The sequence below is a fragment of the Piliocolobus tephrosceles genome, chromosome 11, assembly GCF_002776525.5.
Source record: "Piliocolobus tephrosceles isolate RC106 chromosome 11, ASM277652v3, whole genome shotgun sequence".
Lineage (NCBI taxonomy): Eukaryota > Metazoa > Chordata > Mammalia > Primates > Cercopithecidae > Piliocolobus > Piliocolobus tephrosceles.
In genome coordinates, this window is record NC_045444.1 from 57,022,064 (window position 1) to 57,041,773 (window position 19,710).

Sequence of the window (19,710 nt, forward strand, 5' to 3'; positions counted from 1 at the left end):
AAGACAAATCCAGAGATAGAGAAAGTAGACTGGTGGTTGCCACGCAATGCAGTGTAGGATAGAGAAGAAGGAAAGTTGCTGCTAATGTTTGTGTGTTTCAGTTTTGGGGTAATAAAAATGTTTTAGAGTTTGACAGTGGTGATGGTTGCATAAAAAAGTGAATACATTAAAAAGCATTAAATATGTTAAATAAGTCATTTTTATGGTATGTTAATTATATCTCAATAAAAGTGATTCTAAAAGTTCATATTAGTGGAGGGAAATCAGAAGGAAAAAAGCTCAACAAAATACAGTATATAATCATTCATACAAACAGTCATATAGTATGTTCCACTGCGAGCACACATACACAAACTTGAAGTCTTCAAAAGAACAGATTTTTTTTAAAACACCCATGAGACATTGTTTTAAGAAATATAAAAGCAACACAGGCACATAAGAAGAATTTCAATCATTACAGAAAGGTAATTTCTCCTTCCCACATCAGTACCACCACTGAGAGGAATGACTTATTTAAAAAATGTTTTTAATTAATTTTTGAATAGGCAATGTAAACAGGCTACTGTGGTTTCTTTCTTACTGTCTTCCTAGAGTCTCTATTTCTATACAAGCAAATTAAATATATATTCTTTGGTTCCTCCCTTCTTACTCAAAGATAACATTATACAGACTGCATTGCATATTTTTCTCTTAATATATCTTGGAGACATTTCCAAATCAAAACATAGATAGTGTCTTCATTCCTTTTTTCCTTTACTTCCTTTCTTTCAAACAGGTGCAGAGTAATCTACTGTATGTACCAGAATCCAGTAAATCCTCAATTGACCCTGCCATGGAAAATGAAGAATTTATCTAGCATCACAGTTTCTCCTTCTTTCTGACAAATTTAGTTATATTTTTTATTTTTAATTCTTCAAATGGTTGCCTTACCTTAAAGTAATGTAATTTTTTTCTTTAAGTTCAAACTGTGTGTAATGACTCCTCATTATGTAAAACAAGAAAATATATCCTTAACTTCTCCCAACATGACAACTACACAATAAGTTTACATCATTACAGTTTATAACATTTACCCTTCTTTCTATCTGAGAGTCACAAATTCATATGCTACCAGGGTCTGGCAAGTAAATAAACAGGTGAAACAGGCTTAGGGTAAAACAACAGTCAAAATCTAAAAGAATCATTTAAAATTCCTCATTCTAACTGTGTTTTAATAAATTCACTATGTTATTTCTAGAACGGTTTGATACATAAAAATTTTAACTGCCTTATCTTCTTTGTGGAGACTTAGTCCTTAAAAAATATCTATCATTATACCATTCAAGGTTTTTGCCTTTGAAAAATGCTTTATTTGCTATTCATTCATGCATTCAAAAATATTCATTGAGGGCCTTGGTTCTGTTGTAGATGCTAGGGATACAGCAGTGAAAAAAACAGACTCAAGTTCAAGTGCTCATGGAGTTTCCATTATAAGAAGGGAAAGATAATATAAACAAACATATAAATTTTAGTATTACCTACAGAATCAGTAAGTTGTAGTGTTACAGAAAAGAAGTGGAAAAACTAAGGGGCAGTGACAAAGGTATTATCTCACATAGAAGGGTGAGATAAGGCCTCTTTGAAGAGGGGAAATTTGAATGAAGTCAGCGAGAAGTGTGTTTGAGGCAAGTGGCAAATAAGCCAGTGTGGGTGCCGTGGTGGGGCAGTTGTTAGCCTAAGGCTAAATCAAAAGGCCTCCTGATTTAGAGGAAGGCCTTCTGATCTGTGCGGAGCACAGTGAAAACACTGAATTTTATTTGAAATGCAATGGGAAGTTTGGGGAAGGTTCTGAGTTAAGAAAAAAATTGATCTCAAATTTATATTTATATATATTTATATACGTGTGTGTTTGTGTACTTCATATATATATATATATATATTTGAAACAGAAGTCATACTCTGCCACCCAGGCTAGAGTGCAGTGGCACAATCTTGGCTCACTGCAATCTCCACCGCCTCCTGGGTTCAAGCAATTCTCCTGCCTCAGCTTCCCAAGTACATGGGATTGCTGGTGCATCCCACCATGTCCGGCTAATTTTTTGAGAATGGGGTTTCTCCATTTTGGCCAGGCTAGTCTTGAACTCCTAGCCTCAAGTGATCCACCTGCCTCAGCCTCCCAAAGTGGTGGGATTACAGGCGTGAGCCACTGCAGCTGGCCTCAAATTTATACTTAATTGTACTTTATTTTTCTTCATGATTATCTGAGATATTTTCTTTCCAGGTATTTCCAAAGTTCATCATTTTTTAAGGGATGTTTCTTGTTAATAGCTTATAGATGGAGTCTCATTTATTGTGTTAATACATACCTGGCTTTATTGCTTCCATCTTATATAATAGCAGATAAAAATGAAATATTTTCTTTTTTTCTCTTTCTCCTTCTCTTTTGTTGAATTACATTTCTTTATATTCCTCCTTCTACATTCTATTCCAGCAATTTAAAAGTTCTATGTATAGCAGATGACATGAATTCATATATAGAAAACCTTAAAAGCTTCACCAAAAAGCTGTGAGAACTGATAAATTCAGTAAAGCTGCAGAATACAAAATCAACATACACAAATTAGTAGCATTTCTATACACCAACAATGAACTAGCAGAAAAAGAAATCAAGAAAGCCACTGCTGGGAGCAGTGGCTCACGCCTGTAATCCCAGCACTTTGGGAGGATCACTTGAGGCCAGGAGTTGGAGACCAGCCTGGCCAACATGGTGAAATGCCGTCTCTATTAAAACTACAAAAATTACTTGGGCATGGTGGTGGGCATGTGGAGGCTGAGGCACGAGAATTGCTTGAACTTAGGAGGCAGAGGTTGCAGTGAGCCGAGATTGTACTTACTGCACTCTAGCCTGGGTCATAGAGTGATATTCATCTCCAAAAAAAAAGAAAAAAAAAATTCCATTTATAAGAACTATGAACAAACAAAAATAGAAATAAAAGTAACCAATGAGGTAAAGGATTTCTACGAGGAAAATTATAAAACACTGAAGAAAAAAATTAAAGAGGACATAAAAAAATACAAAGACACCCCATGTTCATGAATTGGAAGAATACTCTGAAAATGACATACTACCAAAAGTGATCTACAGATTCAACGTAATTCCAATCAAAATACCAATGACATTCCTCACAGAAAGAGAAAAAGCATCCTAAAATTCATATAAAACCACAAAAGACTCTGAATAGCCAAAGCAACACTGAGCTAAAAGAGTAAAACTGGAGGCATCACACTACTGGACTTCAAAATATACTACAATGTTACGGTAAGCAAAAGAGCATGCTACTGCCATAAAAACAGACACAGATCAATGGAACAGAATAGAAGCCAGAAATAAATCTATGCATTTATGGCCGACTAATCTTCAACAAAGGCACTGGGAACATTAAAAACCAGATATCCATATGCAGAAAAATGAAACTAGCCCCTATCTCTCACTGTATACAAAACTCAACTCAAAATGGGTCAAAGATTTAAACATAGATCCAAAACTATGAAATTACTAGAAAAAACCTTAGAGGAAACACTTCAGGGCATTGGTCTAGGTTAAGATTTTATGAAGAAGATCTCAAAAGCACAGGCAACAAAAGCAAAAATAGACAAATGGTATTTTCTCAAACTAAAAAGCTTCTTCACAGCAAAGGAAACAATCATAAAGTGAAGAGACAACCTGTAGAATGGAAGAAAGTGATTGGTAAACTACTCATCTGAGAAGGGAATAATATCCAGAATTTACAGGCAACTCAAACAACTCAACAGCAAAACAATAAATAATCCAACCTAAAAATGGGCAAAGACATTTCTTGAAAGAAGAACCATACAAAAACCATACAAATTTTAACAGGTATATTAAAAAATGCTTAGCCGTGCACAGTGGCTCATGCCTGTAATCCCAGTGCTTTGGGAGGCTGAGGCGGGCAGATCACTTGAGTTTAGGAGTTTGAGACCAGCCTGGTCAACATGGTGAAATGCCATCTCTATCAAAAATACAAAAATTAGCTGGGCGTGGTGGCGTGCGCCTGTAATCCCAGCTACTCAGGAGGCTGAGGCAGGAGAATCACTTGAAACCAGGAGGCGGAGGTCGCAGTGAGCCCCAAGACTGTGCACTCCAGCCTGACAACACAGCGAGACTCCGTCTCAAAAAAGAAAAAAGACGACAAAAAATAACAAATACTAGCAAGGATGCAGAGAAAGGGAAACCCTCCTACACTGTTGATGGAAGTGTGAATCAGTATAGCCATTAAGGAAAAAAATATGGAGGTTCCTTAAAAACAAGATAGAACTACCAGATCCAGCAATCCTACTACTGGGTATACCCAAAGGAAAGGAAATCAGTATGCTGAAGAGATATCTGCATTCCCATGTTTACTGTAACATGATTCATAATAGCTGAAGTATGGAATCAATCTAAGTGTCCATCAACAGACGAATGGATCAAGAAAATCTGGTATACATACACAATGGAATACTGTCTCACCATTAAAAAAATTTCTCTCATTCACAGCAACATTGATGAGCTTGGAGGACATTGTTAAGTGAAATTAGCCAGGCACAGAAAGATAAATACTGCATGTTCTCACTCATATGCAGAAACCAAAAAGGCTGATCTTGTAAGTAGAGAACAGAATAGTGGTAGGGAAGAGCAGGTGGGAGGGGACAGCCAACAGTTGGTTAATGAATATAAAAGTACAGCTGGATAGCAAGAGTAAGTCCTAGTGTTCTATAGCACTATAGGAAGACTATAATTAACAACAATTTATTGTATATCTTCAAATAGCTGGAAGAGCAGATTTTGAATGTTCCCATCACAAAGAAATGATAAATGTTTGAAGTGATGACAGATATGTTTGTTACCCTGATCTGATCATTATACATTGTCTATACATGTAATATCACACTGTACTCCATAAATATGTACAATTACTCTATCAATTAAAAACAATAAAAGCAGAAAAACAAAAAACGAAGCTTCTATGTACAGTATCTGTTGCTTGTGCTCACTTTCTTGCTTTCAGCAAATATACTGCTCTATTTTTCTCTATGGATAAATCAATACTCCTAGATAAGGTATTTACCTTTCTCCCTGCCCCTCTCTCCTAGAGCACCGTCGCTACCAGCAATTTGATCCTTAGATTCTAGTTTTCACTTCCAAATTACAAACTCTTGATGCTACTATTATTAAAATTTGCCTAATAATACTGCATCTCACAAGCACATTATCATCATCACTCTAAACATTACAGGAGTCATTGGTCACAACTGTCATACATTCTGTAGCTTCACCTATATTTGTTCTTAAATCAATTTTTAAAATTACAACTTACCCAAAAGACAAAAGAGTAAAACCAACATTAATTCAGTATCTTCATCCAACATACACCTATACTCGAATTTCCCCAATTGTCACAAAAATGTCCTTTATAACTGTTTTCCCCCAGTCTGGGAGCAAATCAGGATTCAGATTCACACACTACATCTGATTGCTATGTCTCTTCAGCCTCATCCAATCTACAACAATTCCATTTACCTCTCTTTGTTCTTTAAGGCACTGAATACTTTGATGAGTCCAGGCCAGTTGTCTAGCAGTGTCCCAGGAGTGTTGCCTCATTATTAAATTCAAATCAAATATTTCCAGCATTAAAAACAGAGGTGATTTGTGTAACTCCTACTGCACCACCTTAGGAGGCACATACAATGTCAGATTCTCTGAGATAATATGCCAATAAAAAGTCTGATCTTGATTATTATGGTGGTGAGAAATGGTGTCCATTTTAAACACATTTCTCTTTTGCAGTAACTAATCTATGGGGTAAAACATTAGGACTTTGTAAGTATACTGCTCTTGAAAACATTTTACTAAATGGTATTAGCATCCATTGATGATCCTTGCCTTAATAATTACATTTGGGATGCCAAATGATGAGTGTTCTGATTCTATATTAGCTGGCATTCTTCTAAGAGACTATTATGTATTATAACAACAAGCATAACTAGCACCTAGATGTTGGTTCCTAAGTACCATTATTCACTAAAATGAACCAGGAATCCTTGGAGAATGTCTGCTCACATTCAATGCAGAAATGGATGAGGTAAGCCAGAAATGTCTTGTGTTTGAAAACCAAAGAATGATAAAAGATCTCTAAAGTGACCATGTGAAGGAGTTTCCACTGGCCAAATTTGAGACAATCTGAATTTCAAAGACAATAATGAGTTATAACAACTGAATTTTAAAAAAGGAGCTGGTCAGGCACAGAGGCTCATGACTGTAATCCCAGCATTCTGGGAGGCCAAGGTGGGCAGACTTCTTGAGCCCAGGAGTTAAATGCCAGCCTGGGCAACACAGTGAGACTCATCTCAAAAAAATACAAAAAACTTAGCCAGGCATGGTGGCACTTGCCTATTGTCCAAGCTACTCAGGAGGCTTAGACATGAGGATCACTTGAGCCTGGGAGGCAGAGGCTGCAGTGAGCAAGATTGTGTCACCACACTCCAGCCTGGGTGACACAGTGAGACCCCTCTCTCAAAGAAGGAAAAAAACACACACACACACAACAGCCAGGAGACCACAGCAATACCAGAGAAAGATGGCAAAGATGTACATGAACACAAATTAAGTGAAACTTAAAGGGAAAAATCCCACAGGAATGCAGTTTGAAAGAGCATTTTTGGTGTTATAATGACACGCTACACTCATATACTATATACTACACTGAGTATACTGTCATAACACTACAAATAGAATATGTAACTTTAAAACATCAAAAAAAAATTCACATTTGTCCAATGGAAAATGCATAAAGTACAAGAAGACATTAGGCAACAGATAGCAGAACCGAGTCAGAAAATAACAATAATTACGAAAAATGTAATAAAACTCACCATTTAAGAGAGTTGAATGCTCCTATTGTATCAAAAAACATGATGTCTACAAGAAATACATGTATTTATTTATTTTTTAATGAGACAGGGTCTCACTCTGTCGTCCAAGCTGGAGTGAAGTAGCATGATCTCAGCTCACTGCAGTCTCAACCTCCTGAGCTCAAGTAATCTTCCCAACTCAGCCTCCCAAGAAGCTGGGACCACAGATGCGCACCACCACGCCTGGCTAATGTTTTGAAGAGATAGGGTTTCATCATGTTGCCCAGGCTGGTCTTGAACTCCTGGGCTCAAGTGATCCACCTGCCTCGGCCTCCCAAAGTGCTGGGACTACAGGCATGAGCCACTACTCCCAGCCCCAAGAAATACATTTAAAGAGAGCAAAAATAAAATAGAAAACCATGTATCTAAAACAAATATAATCCAAAAGAAAGCTAAAGTTAACAGTAAGTAGTGTACAGTCATAAAAAGAACAAGAGATATACATGTAAAAATACTGCCTCAAAATGTATCAAGCAAAAACAAATGAATGGCAAGTAGAAATACATGAATCATCAGTTAAATATTTTAACACACCTCCCTCAGAAAAAGATACACCAAGTTCACAATACAAGGAGATGTCTAAGATCTGAACAAATACAATTAAGAGCTATCAGATATGAAATGTTTCTAAAATGAGGCACATTCAGGGACTGATGTCATACAAACTACTTTCCAACTGTAATGCAACAGATTGAAAATCCAGAACAAAAAGATAGCTCAAAATATCCTATATTAATAACCCTTGTGTTAAAAAGGAAACAAAGGTAATCATGAAATATATAGATCTGAACATTAATTAAAATAGCACCCATCAAAACTTATGGAACAGTTACAACAGCAGTTCTTGGAGGGATAGCATGAATCAAGAAACAAGAAAAGTTAAAATAAACGAGCTGATATTACTTCACACCCACTACACTAAAATGAAAAAGAATCACAACAAAATGTCAGGGAGGATGCAGAACAAAGTTTTTATACAGGTACAAACACTTTGGAAATCTGGCAGTTTCTTATCAAGTTAAATATACATCTATCCAGCTAAGTATCTTCCCAAGAGAAATGAAAACATGTTACCAAAACATTTGTACCAAAACGTTTATTGTAATCTTACTTATAACAGGCAAAATGAAAACATCCAAATACCACTCTACCAAATGCATAACTGTGGTATATTCACACAATGGAATTCTATTCATCAACAAAAAGAATTAACTACTAAAACAGCAACAACGTGGATAAATCTCAAAAATACTATGTTAAATAAAGGATGCCAGACACAAAAGAATATACTACATACTTTCATTTACTGTATATGGAATCCAAGTACAGGCAATGTAGTGACAGAAATTAGGTAAGAGCTGGGGGAAAGGGTTTGACAAGAAGGAACTGACTGGAAAGGGGCAGAAGAAAACTCTCTGGAGGGATGGAAGTGTTTTATATTTTGTTTTTTGTATTATTTACACTAAACAATTTCCATATCTAAGGGCAACATGATGAAACCCCTCTCTCTTCAAAACATTAGCCAGGCGTGGTGGTGCGCACCTGTGGTCCCAGCTTTTTGGGAGGCTGAGTTGGGAGGATTACTTGAGCTCAGGAGGTTGAATACGCAAATGGTTACAATACCTTTATTCCTAATTATCAAAACACTGGAAACAACACAAATGTTCCTCATCTAGAAAATGGACTAAAAAAGCCAGGCGCGATGGTTCATGCCTGTAATGCCAGCACTTTGGGAAGCCAAGGCAGGCGGATTACTTGAGGTCAGGAGTTGAGACCAGCCTGACCAACAGGGTGAACCCCTTCTCTACTAAAAATACAAAAATCAGCTGGGCATGGGGGCACACGCCTGTAATCCCAGCTACTCAGGAGGCTGAGGCACAAGAATCGCTTGAACCCAGGAAGTGGAAGTTGCAGTGAGCCAAGATTGTGCCACTGCACTCCAGTTGAGCGACAGAGCAAGACTCTGTCTCAAAAAATAAACAAACAGAAAATGGACTAAAAAGAAGTGGTTATCTTCATACAGCAGAATACTATTTAGCATTCAAAAGGGTCCAACATCCAACAACATGGATCAATCTCAAATGAATGCATTATGCTAAGTTAAAAGAAGCCATACTCAAAAAGGTACATATTGCAATATGTACCTATTTATATAACATTTCTTAAAAACCTAAACTAAAAGAACAAACAGAAAACAGATCAGTGGTTGCCAGAGGCAACCTAGAGGAGTTGACTACAAAGGGGTATGGGAAATTATTTTGGTGAAATAAACTACTTAATATCTTAATTGTGATGGTGGTTACACAATTATATACATTTGTCAAATCTTAAAACAGACCTATACAAGTAAAAAAGGGTAACTTTACTAATTGATAATTATACCTTAATAAAAACCGTGAGGAGAAAGTTCCATAACCAAACACATAAGAGCTACGCATTTTATTGTATGTTAATTATGTCTATATACAAGTAAATAAACTAAACATTCAATTCAATAGCTGGAAGAAGAGCCACAGAAGCAAATCCAAAATAACAAGTAAATTATGAAGGCAGAAATCATTGGGGAAAAGGGAGAAGAAAAAAAGTGAAAAACATTAAAACAAAAATTTGTTTATTTGAAATATTCATTAAACAAAGTTCTGGCAAGAATGAACAGAAAAGGAGAATATGAAGAAAGAAAGTAACAAAGGAGGTTGTTAAAAGTATTATAAATATATACTAATAAGTTTAAAAGCTTACATGAAATGAATTAATGAACTAAATATTAAAGAAATTAGGCCGGGTGCGGTGGCTCACGCCTGTAATCCCAGCACTTTGGAAGGCCGAGGCGGGCAGATCACGAGGCCAGGAGATCAAGACCATCCTGGCTAACACGGTGAAACCCCATCTCTACTAAAAATACAAAAAAAAATTAGGCGGGCATGGTGGCGGGCGCCTGCAGACCCAGCTACTCGGGAGGCTGAGGCAGGGGAATGGCGTGAACCTGGGAGGTGGAGGTTGCAGTGAGCCCAGATTGTGCCACTGCACTCCAATCTGGGCGACAGAGCGAGACTCCATCTCAAAAAAAAAAAAAAATTAATATGACAGTAAAAGATCTCCCTAGCTGAGCACAGTGGCTCACACCTGTAATCCCAGCACGTTGGGAGGCCAAGACAGGTGGATCACTTCAGTCAAGAGTTAGAGATCAGTCTGGGTACATGATAAAACCTGGTCTCTACAAAAAAAAAAATCCAGGAACAACAAAAAACTAGCGGAGTGTCGTGGTGCAAGCGTCTGTAGTTCCAGCTACTTGGGAGGCTGAAATGGAGGGACTGCTTGAGCCTGGGAGGCATAGGTTGCAGTGAGCCAAGATCACACCCCTGCACTCCAGCCTGGGTGACAAAGTGAGCCCCTGTATTCCAAAAAAAAAAAAAAAAAAGTCTCCATTCTAAACAAACTCTAGGCCAAGACAGTTTTACAAGTGTCTACTCATATTCTCATGAACATTTCCTATCCTATACAGGATGCTGAAAAAACTAAAAACACTGAAAGGGGCCCAGTTCATTTTGTGAGGCTAATGTGATAGTGAATTATACACCAGATATGGTAGGGTAATGAAAATGTTCTGTATCTTTAGAGGAATGTAGATTACATAAGTGTATACATTTGTCAAAACTCACTGAACTACATTCTTCCAGTTGGCACATGCATTTCTCTTAAAGCATATATGTAAAAATCATAATAATCATGTATTAAATCCAATAAATGGTGGGGTTTTCTTTGGTTGGTTGGTTGGTTAGTTTTGGTTTATTTTGAGACAGTCTCGCTCTGTGGCCCAGGCTGGAGTGCAGTGGCACGATCTTGGCTCACCGCAACCTCCGCCTGCCGGGTTCAAGCAATTCTCCTGCCTCAGCCTTCCGAGTAGCTGGTACCCCAGGTGAACACCACCATGCCCAGCTAATTCTAGTATTTTTAGTAGAGACAGGGTTTCACCATATTGGCCAGGTTGGTCTCAAACTCCTGACCTCGTGATCTGCCCACCTCGGCCTCCCAAAGTGCTGGGATTACAGGTGTGAGCCACCAGGCCTGGCCTGATAAGTGTTTTTTAAATAGTACATCATATCAAGTATGGTTTATCCCAGAAATGCAAACAAAGTTCAACATTTTAAGAATCTATTCGATTATCATATTAATAATCCACAGCAGAAAAACCTGAGTCTTTTAATCAACACTGAAAAAAGACTTTCCTAAGTTCAAAACTATTTATAATTTTTAAAACAAACAAAATCTCCTTAACTAACCAGGAATAAAAAAGCTCTTCTTTAATTTGGGCATAGTTATATACTTGAAACCTAGAGCAAGCATTACGCTTAATGAAGAAACTTCAGACAATTCCTCTTTCAAGGCAAGAACAAGACACAGCATTCAAGGTCATGACCAAGATAAGGAAAAAATACATATTTAAGGTATAAGAGATTAAACTATCATTTTTGGAAGATAATTATTTCTCTTAAATAAATCTACAGAACCAATAAACCATTAAAATCTATAAAAGAGAACAACAGCAAAACTGCCAGATACAAGACCAAACTATAAAAATTAAAAGCATCCTAAGTCAGCAATAATCAACTAGAAAATATAATTAAAAACAGATTAACAACAAACTTTAAAGGATCTAATAGCCAAAAATTCCTAAGAAGTCTATGGGGAGAACTGAATAAATAGGGAGACATTTCATGTACTTAAATAGGATAACCTCATCTTACAAAGATGCTAGTAGTCCCTAAAGTAATGTACAAATTGAATGCATTCAAAATTAGAATTACATTCGAATATTTTAAGGAAAAAGACACAAAAAAGCTACAATAGAAGAATTCGCAAATGCTATCAAGAATACAGAGATGCTTAAATTTTATGAAGGACTAAAGATCCATAAAGAACAAAGTCAACCCTAGAAAATGAGTAAACAAGAGATTTTACTTTACTATATAAAAAAGACATACCAAAATATGATAGTATTTTTAACGTGATATTGGAGCACAAGAACACAGACCACTGGGACATCAGAGACATTTCAGAGACAAACCTATATCCTATATATACATGGCAACCACATATACTTTCTTTTTTTTTTTTTTTTTTTTTTGAGATGGAGTCTCATTCTTGTCACCCAGGAGTGCAATGGCGTGATCTCAGCTCACTGCAACCTCCATCTCCTGGGTTCAAGCAATTCTCCTGCCTCAGCCTCCCGAGTAGCTGGAATTACAGGCACCTGCCACTATGCACAGCTAATTTTTTGTATTTTTTAGTAGAGATGGGGTTTCACCATGTTCACCAGGCTAGTCTTGAACTCCTGATCTCGAGTGATCCACCAGCCTCGGCCTCCCAAAGTGCTGGGATTATAGGTATGAGCCACCACACCCAGCCCACATATACTTATCATATATATGTAAATCATATGTGTAAATTATGTAAGTCATATGTATGATAAAGCTGGCATCACAAATCAGTAAAAAAAAAAAAAAAAAAAAAAGATGATTTAAGAAGCACTGTGGAGAAAACTTGTTCACTAGATGGAGAAAAACAAAACTGGATCACTACCAATACTATATAAAAGGTGGACCCTAGATGGATTACAGAGCAAGTATGACAGTAAACCTATAAAATTAATAACAGAAACTGTAGAATATCTTTATGGCCCAGGGATGGAGAAGCAGTATTTAACAATTAGAATACCATCAAGGTCTATGAGATCAAATTCTAGTTTTTGAATTTCTTTTTTGAGCCATTCTAAGTATTTGTAAAGACTGATATTTGAGGACTTTTATTCTTCTTAGGGATCACCGAAAAAACAAAAATTATATTTATTGTCAATAGAATAAAACTCATTCTATCTTGCAAGTATCAGATGTCAAATGGACCCTTTCATAAATCTAAAATATATTATGGAATCTCACAGATCTTATTTTTCCTATATTTTGAATTTATCACATACTAGGAATTACTTCATCATTACTTATTATTTTCATCAATTATTCCCAACTATACTAAAAAACAAAATAAAAAATCAAAGAAAAAAATGAAGAATGATGGTGTATGGTAGGCAGAATAATTTCCCCAATGATACACACACCCTAAATCCCAGAGCCTGTGACTATATTACCTTAACATGGCAAAAAAAGGACTCTGCAGAAGTGACTAAGGGTAAGGCTTTTGAGTTGGGGAAGATTATCCCAGATTATTTGGGTTGGTCTACTCTAATCACATGAGTACATAAAAGTAGAGACCCAACCATTCCAGACTGCTGTCGGAGATGTGACTTTGGAAGAATGGTCAAGGAGATGGGCTGTTGCTGGCTTTGAAACTGGAGAAACAGCCAAGCCAAAAAATACAGGAGCCTCTAGAAACCAAAAAAGGTGGCCAGGTGCTGTGGCTCACACCTGTATTCCAACACTTTGGGAGGCCAAGGTGGGCAAATCACCTCGGCCCAGGTGTTCAAGACCAGCCTGGGCAACAAGGTGAAACCTCTTCACTACTAAAAATACAAAAATTAGCTGGGCATGGTGGCACACACCTGTAGTGCCAGCTACTGGGGAGGTTAAGGTGGGAGGATCACCTGACCCCAGGAGGCAGAAGGTGCAGTGAGCCGAGATCACCCCACTGTACTCCAGGCTGAGTGGCAGAGCCAGACCCTGTCTCAGAGGGGGGGGAAAAAAAAAGAAGAAACTAAAAAAGGCAAGGAAACTGATCCTCCCCTTGAGCCTCCAAAAAGGATTACAGCCCTATAAACACCTTGATTTTAGCCCATAAAACTAGTAACAAGACTTCTAACCTACAAAACTATAATAAATTTGTGTTGTTTTAAACACCTAAGTTTACTTCATTTGTTATGGAAACAACAGAAAAATACAGATTTAATAACCTACAAGGATGGTGCAATAGTAAAATAAATCATCTTTCAGTTTTCTTCTTGCCTTCCATTATCTTTCAAGTACTGCATCATTTTTCACCTTGCTTCATCTTTTAAGAATATTTTTGAGGCCGGGCACAGTGGCTCAAGCCTGTAATCCCAGCACTTTGGGAGGCCGAGACGGGCGGATCACGAGGTCAGGAGATCGAGACCATCCTGGCTAACACGGTGAAACCCCGTCTCTACTAAAAAATACAAAAATCTAGCCGGGCGAGGTGGTGGGTGCCTGTAGTCCCAGCTACTCCAGAGGCTGAGGCAGGAGAATGGCATAAACCCGGGAGGCGGAGCTTGCAGTGAGCTGAGATCGGGCCACTGCACTCCAGCCCCGGCAACAGAGCGAGACTCCATCTCAAAAAAAAAAGAATATTTTTTGAAAGACTAGAATACCATCTTTGTAGTCTAATCTTGGCTTTCACTGACTCCACCTAAATATTCAAAAATTTTCATTTTCCATCCACGACGGCTAAGAGAAGAAAATGACAGAGGAATACATCTTACAATTATTAGATGAATCAGAAAATAAACACCAACAGTAGCATGTCTAGACTCTGAAGCTGATGGTGGTGATACTGACTATTTGTAAAATCTCAGATAATCAGGTAACATAAACCTAGACGAATTTTCTCAAATTCAAGAATCAATGAATTGAACAATATATTTATAAGGAAAAAAAGAAAACACAGTAAGGACTGCATCATATAATATTCTGCAACCATATTCTGGACCACCTCATTATGCTCAAAGGACGTATCACAGTATTCTTTCATCTTTTATGTTTGTGAGCCAAAATTTACTTGATACAAAGAGGTGTGCAATGTAATTCTTATTAAAATATCTAATAAAGCTGTTTTTCATAATACTTTTATTCCTGTGTCTATAAATTAGTAGTAAAATAACTTATAAATATAAAAATACAAAAAGGTCCATTTGACCCAAATGGTTAATGGTGATGCTTATTTTTGTTAAATACCAAGGGTTAGTCAAAACTTCTGAGGTACAAACCGTAAGGCAAAAAACTGGTGAGACTGATGATAACAAATTTAGAAAGTTCAATATGCTATGAATTCACACAACTCCAGTTCAACAGAGACCATGAACAAAGTAAGAGACATATGACAAAGTGAGAGAAGTTACTTATGATGCATGAAGTCAACAAGAAATCAACATGTAGAATATACATGGAACATGGGAAAATCAGTTCAAAAAAGAAAGTAATACTAATATAAAAACAGACAAAGAATTAAAATAATTTCTAAGACTCCCAACAAGTTAACAAGCATACAAAGACATACTCAAAATAGGCCGAGCGTGGTGGCTCACGCCTGTAAGTCCAGCACTTTGGGAGGCCGAGGTGGGTGGGGATCACCTGAGGTCAGGAGTTCAAGACCAGCCTGGCCAGCATGGTGAAACCCCGTCTCTACTAAAAATTAGCTAGGCGTGGTGGTGGGCACCTGTAATCCCAGCTACTTGGGAGGCTGAGGCAGGAGAATCACTTGAACCTGGGAGGTGGAGGTTGCAGTGAGACGACATCGTGCCACTGCACTCCAGCCTAGGTGACAGAGTGAGACTCCCTCAAAAAAAAAGAAAAGAAAAGAAGAAGAAGAAAAAATTATCAAAATAATTGATGGTACAAGTAAAACAAAAAGATATTTTATAAAGAATGTGGATGGTGTCAAGTGTTTCTGCGATATGGAAATACAGAAATACTCATGCACTCCACTGAAAATGCAGATTAATACAACTGTTCTGAACAGCATCCTTGTATTTATCCAGTTTTAGTCTATACATACCCTATGATCTAGCAATTGTGCTCTTGGGAATGCATCCTAAATAAATGGTCACAAAGGTCCGTAAGAGCCCAAGTACATGAAAACTCATCACAGTTTGAGGTAGACAATCTGGGTCTATTACTGAAAGGCTGAACACAAAGATACCGAACCTTTTTGGCACCCAGGATCAGTTTCGTGGAAGACAATTTTTCCATGAAAAATGGGGGCGTAGGGGTGGGGTGGGGAATGGTTTAGAGATGAAACTATTCCACCTCAGATCAGGCATTAGATTCTCATAAGGAGTGCACAACCTGGATCCCTCGGATGTGCGCAATTCACAATAGAGTTCATGCTCCCATGAGAACCTAACACCGCCAAATCTAACAGGAGGTGGAGCTCAGGCAGTACTGCTCATTCTCCTGCCACTCACCTCCTGTTGTGCGGCCAGGTTCCTAACAGGACTAGTACTGGTCCTTGGCCCAGGGTTGAGGACTCCTGGCCTAAAAGATATACGCTATTAAAGTCTTATGCAGCAATTAGAAACAGTAGATTAGATGTACAGATAGGACCATGGATAATAAGGGCAGGCAGGGTAAGAAAGTACACAGTGGGAGACCGGCAGTACAATCTACCGAACTCCTTTTTATCCCTGAAACATATTATGCTGTATTATAATGCCTAATGCCCCTGAAATATGGTATACTATATTCAAAACAGGTTTATGAACACTGATCTTATTCTATACATTATAAAAGTTACATTTGCTGTTAAGCACATATGTAGGAATCCTTTACATACTATTTTAGACCATTTAATACAAAGAAAGACTGTCAAATAAAGATGAAAATTTTGCTCACTTTAGCTCCAACACTGCAACTGCCCGTACTCCCAGTGCTCCCACTTGCAACTCCAGTAAATCTAGCTTCCAATAACTCTTGCCTTCTTGGATCCAGACTATGAAGCTCATCCATTGCACCTATTAAGAAAAAAAATATACATATGTACATATATATATGTATGTGTGTATACTTTATACTTACACACACAAATATATATATATGTGATTAGTTAAGATGTTAAAAATTTAGGAATGCTACAAGCAGATGAAATTGAGAGACTATTTTTAAATGTACACATCAACTTATCAAAACATCCTACAATGGATTTCCAACACTTTTGGCTGCAACTCACAGAAAGAAATGTATTTTCCATCTAATTCATACACAGTTACAAACATTCATATATTTAAAAGTTTCACAGAATACCTAATCTTACTGCAATGCAGTAGTAAGTGTCCTGTACAACAACTATTTTCTAGTCTATTCCAGTCCATTTAAAAAAGGGTGGGGTGACAGTAGTAAATAGCAATTAAATTGATTTCATAAACCAATAATGGACCATGGGTCCATAGTTGAAAAAATACTACTCTTCTAATGTAACCTCCCTATTCTAAGCATACCCAGAATTGTAACTATGTGACATTATCACTTAATTATTTTATGTATATCTTATATATAACTACATTTTAAACTATAAAGAACTGTTTTATTATTGTCACAATCCTTAAGATTTTTTGTATGGTTGATAGTTTTAGGTTTCCATCAGGTAAATGAAACACAGACACGTTTATCATACATACAGATGACTGAAGTAACACTTATTATTAAACAACCACCTTGAAAATTAAGGGGAAAAATTTAACACCCTGATGTTACTGTTATTACGCAGACTAAAGCACTCCAAATTCTAGATGAAGTTCAAACAAATTCTTAAAAATGACTTTATCTAAGTCTGCTAATTCTGACAAAAACCCTAGAAGTGACATAAATGAATGGCTCTCAAAGAGAGCAGGTAAGGATATTGCCAGAATCCGGAATGACTTGGGGAGCATTTTTGAACTATACGAGCCCCCTTCCACACATCCTGACATTCCTCTCCTAAAGGTTAACAACTACTCCTATAGATCTTATCTTTTGAAATTGCCTTTCTTACTTTTTATCCTCACCTGGACAAAGGACTAGATGGATGGTGGCCACTCTTTCACGCTTATTTGGATCCCTGTACCTGAAAATACACCTTCCCCTGTCTACTTCCTCTAGCTCAAAAAAAGAGGTAAATCCCTCTAAAAAGCTAAAGCCTTTAACACTTGCTTTTGACCTCATTTCTTCTTGACATCCAAGAAATCTTGTATTCACAAGTACCCTACCTCTCTGGCATCTGCTCACTCCTTGTCTCCTTCTGCCCTCACTTATGTCTTTTTAGAAGTCTACCATAGCTTCAATTTTATTGTGCTATCATTTAATTCTTCCCTTAAACTGGTTTATAACCATATCATCCTTAGTATTATCAATGCTTCCATTTTTTCTCTTCTTGCTATTACATCAGAAACTATACATTATTCCTTTATTGAGAGGAAAAACCAAAGTAAAAACATAAACAGTTCTAGTTTTCATAATTCAGCTACACCTGTTCCCCCCACCACCTTCTTGTTATCTCTTAACTGCAAATATCCCCCATGGCCTTCTGTTTTCTTTTCAGACCTCCTTTGGCTTCAAACATGATTCTCAAATCAAACACCTATTACATGCCAGGTCTGTCAAGTCTTAAGCTTGGCAATGAAACTTAACAATCTACTGAAGTTTTGCTTTATAAAAAACTATCAATCCTTCCCTGGCACAGGACTATTTTGAAAACATTAAATCATATTTAAAAAATAAGAATATGGTACTGGCATAAAGATAGACATACATATATATATATAGATCAATGGGATAAAACAGGGAGACCAGAAAACAAACCCTCACGTGAAATGATTTTCAGTAAGAACACCAACACCATTCATTCAGTGGGGAAAGATCAGTTTTTTCAAAATATGGTGCAGGGAAAACTGGATATCCACAAGCAAACTGAGTTGGATCCTTACTTTAACCATATACAAAAATTAACTCAAAATGGATCAAATGCCTGAATATAAGACCTAAAACTTTCTAACTCTTAGAAGAAAACATATGGAGAAAGCTTTGTGGCATTCATTTTAGCACTGGTTTCTTTGATCTAACACCAAAAGCACAGGCAACTAAAGAAAAAATAGGGCCAAGTGCAGAGGCTCATGCCTGAAATCCCAGCATTTTGGGAGGCCAAGGCCAGCAGATCACTTGAGGTCAGCAGTTCAAGACCAGCCTGGCCAACATGGCGAAACCCCGTCTCTACTAAAAATACAAAAAAATTAGCCGAGCATGGTGGTGTGTGCCTGTAATCTCAGTTATTCAGGAGGCTGAGGCAAGAATCACTTGAACTCAGGAGGCACAGGCTGCAGTGAACCAAGGTCGCAGTGAACCAAGGTCGCACCACTGCACGGAAGGAAGGAAGGAGGGAGGGAGGGAGGGAGGGAGGGAGGAAGGAAGGAAGGAAGGAAGGAAGGAAGGAAGGAAGGAAGGAAGGAAGGAAGGAAGAAAAATGGGTAAGTTGGACTTCATCAAAATTAAAAACTTTTGCGCCTAGAAGGCATAATCAACAGAGTGAGATGGCAACCCACTCTCATTTCCATTTCAGAATGGAAATCTGAAAATTACATATCTGACAAAGGATTGATTTCAGAATATATAAAGAACTTCTACAACTCAGTAACAAAAAACCAAACCAAAAAATGGACAAAAGACTGGAATAGAAATTTTTCCAAAGAAGGTGTGCAAACGACCAATAAGGAGATGAAAAGATGGTCAACATTAATCATGAGGGAAATGCAAATCAAAATCACAGTGAGATACCACTTCATACCCATTAGGATGGCTGTTATCAAAAACTAAAACCCAAATATACAAGTGCTAGTTAGGATGTGGAGAAATTGGAGTCCTTGTGCATTGCTGCTGAGAACTTAAAATGGTGCGGCCACTCTGCAAAACAGTATAGCGGTTCCTCAAAAAATGAAACACTGAATTATCATATGATCCGGCAATTTCACTTCTGAGTATATAACCCATACAAGCAAAAGCAATGGCTAAAACAGGTATTCGTACACACATGTTTACAGCAGCATTATTC

General features: G+C 37.4%; 1 protein-coding gene across 2 annotated transcripts in view; it reads right to left on the reverse strand.

Annotated features, from left to right (window-relative positions):
* Positions 1 to 19,710, reverse strand: part of TLK1 (tousled like kinase 1) — a 172,587-nt gene that overhangs the window by 114,145 nt on the left and 38,732 nt on the right. Inside the window, exons 2-3 of one of the 2 annotated variants that reach the window (XM_023185933.3) lie at positions 16,527 to 16,645; positions 16,100 to 16,169 (exon numbers count right to left, since the gene is read on the reverse strand). In XM_023185933.3, the coding sequence (XP_023041701.1) occupies positions 16,100 to 16,169; positions 16,527 to 16,636 (180 nt within the window). In that variant the 5' untranslated portion in view covers positions 16,637 to 16,645. The remainder of the gene's footprint in view (positions 1 to 16,099; positions 16,170 to 16,526; positions 16,646 to 19,710) is intronic. The other variant, XM_023185932.3, reaches the window with a different exon arrangement.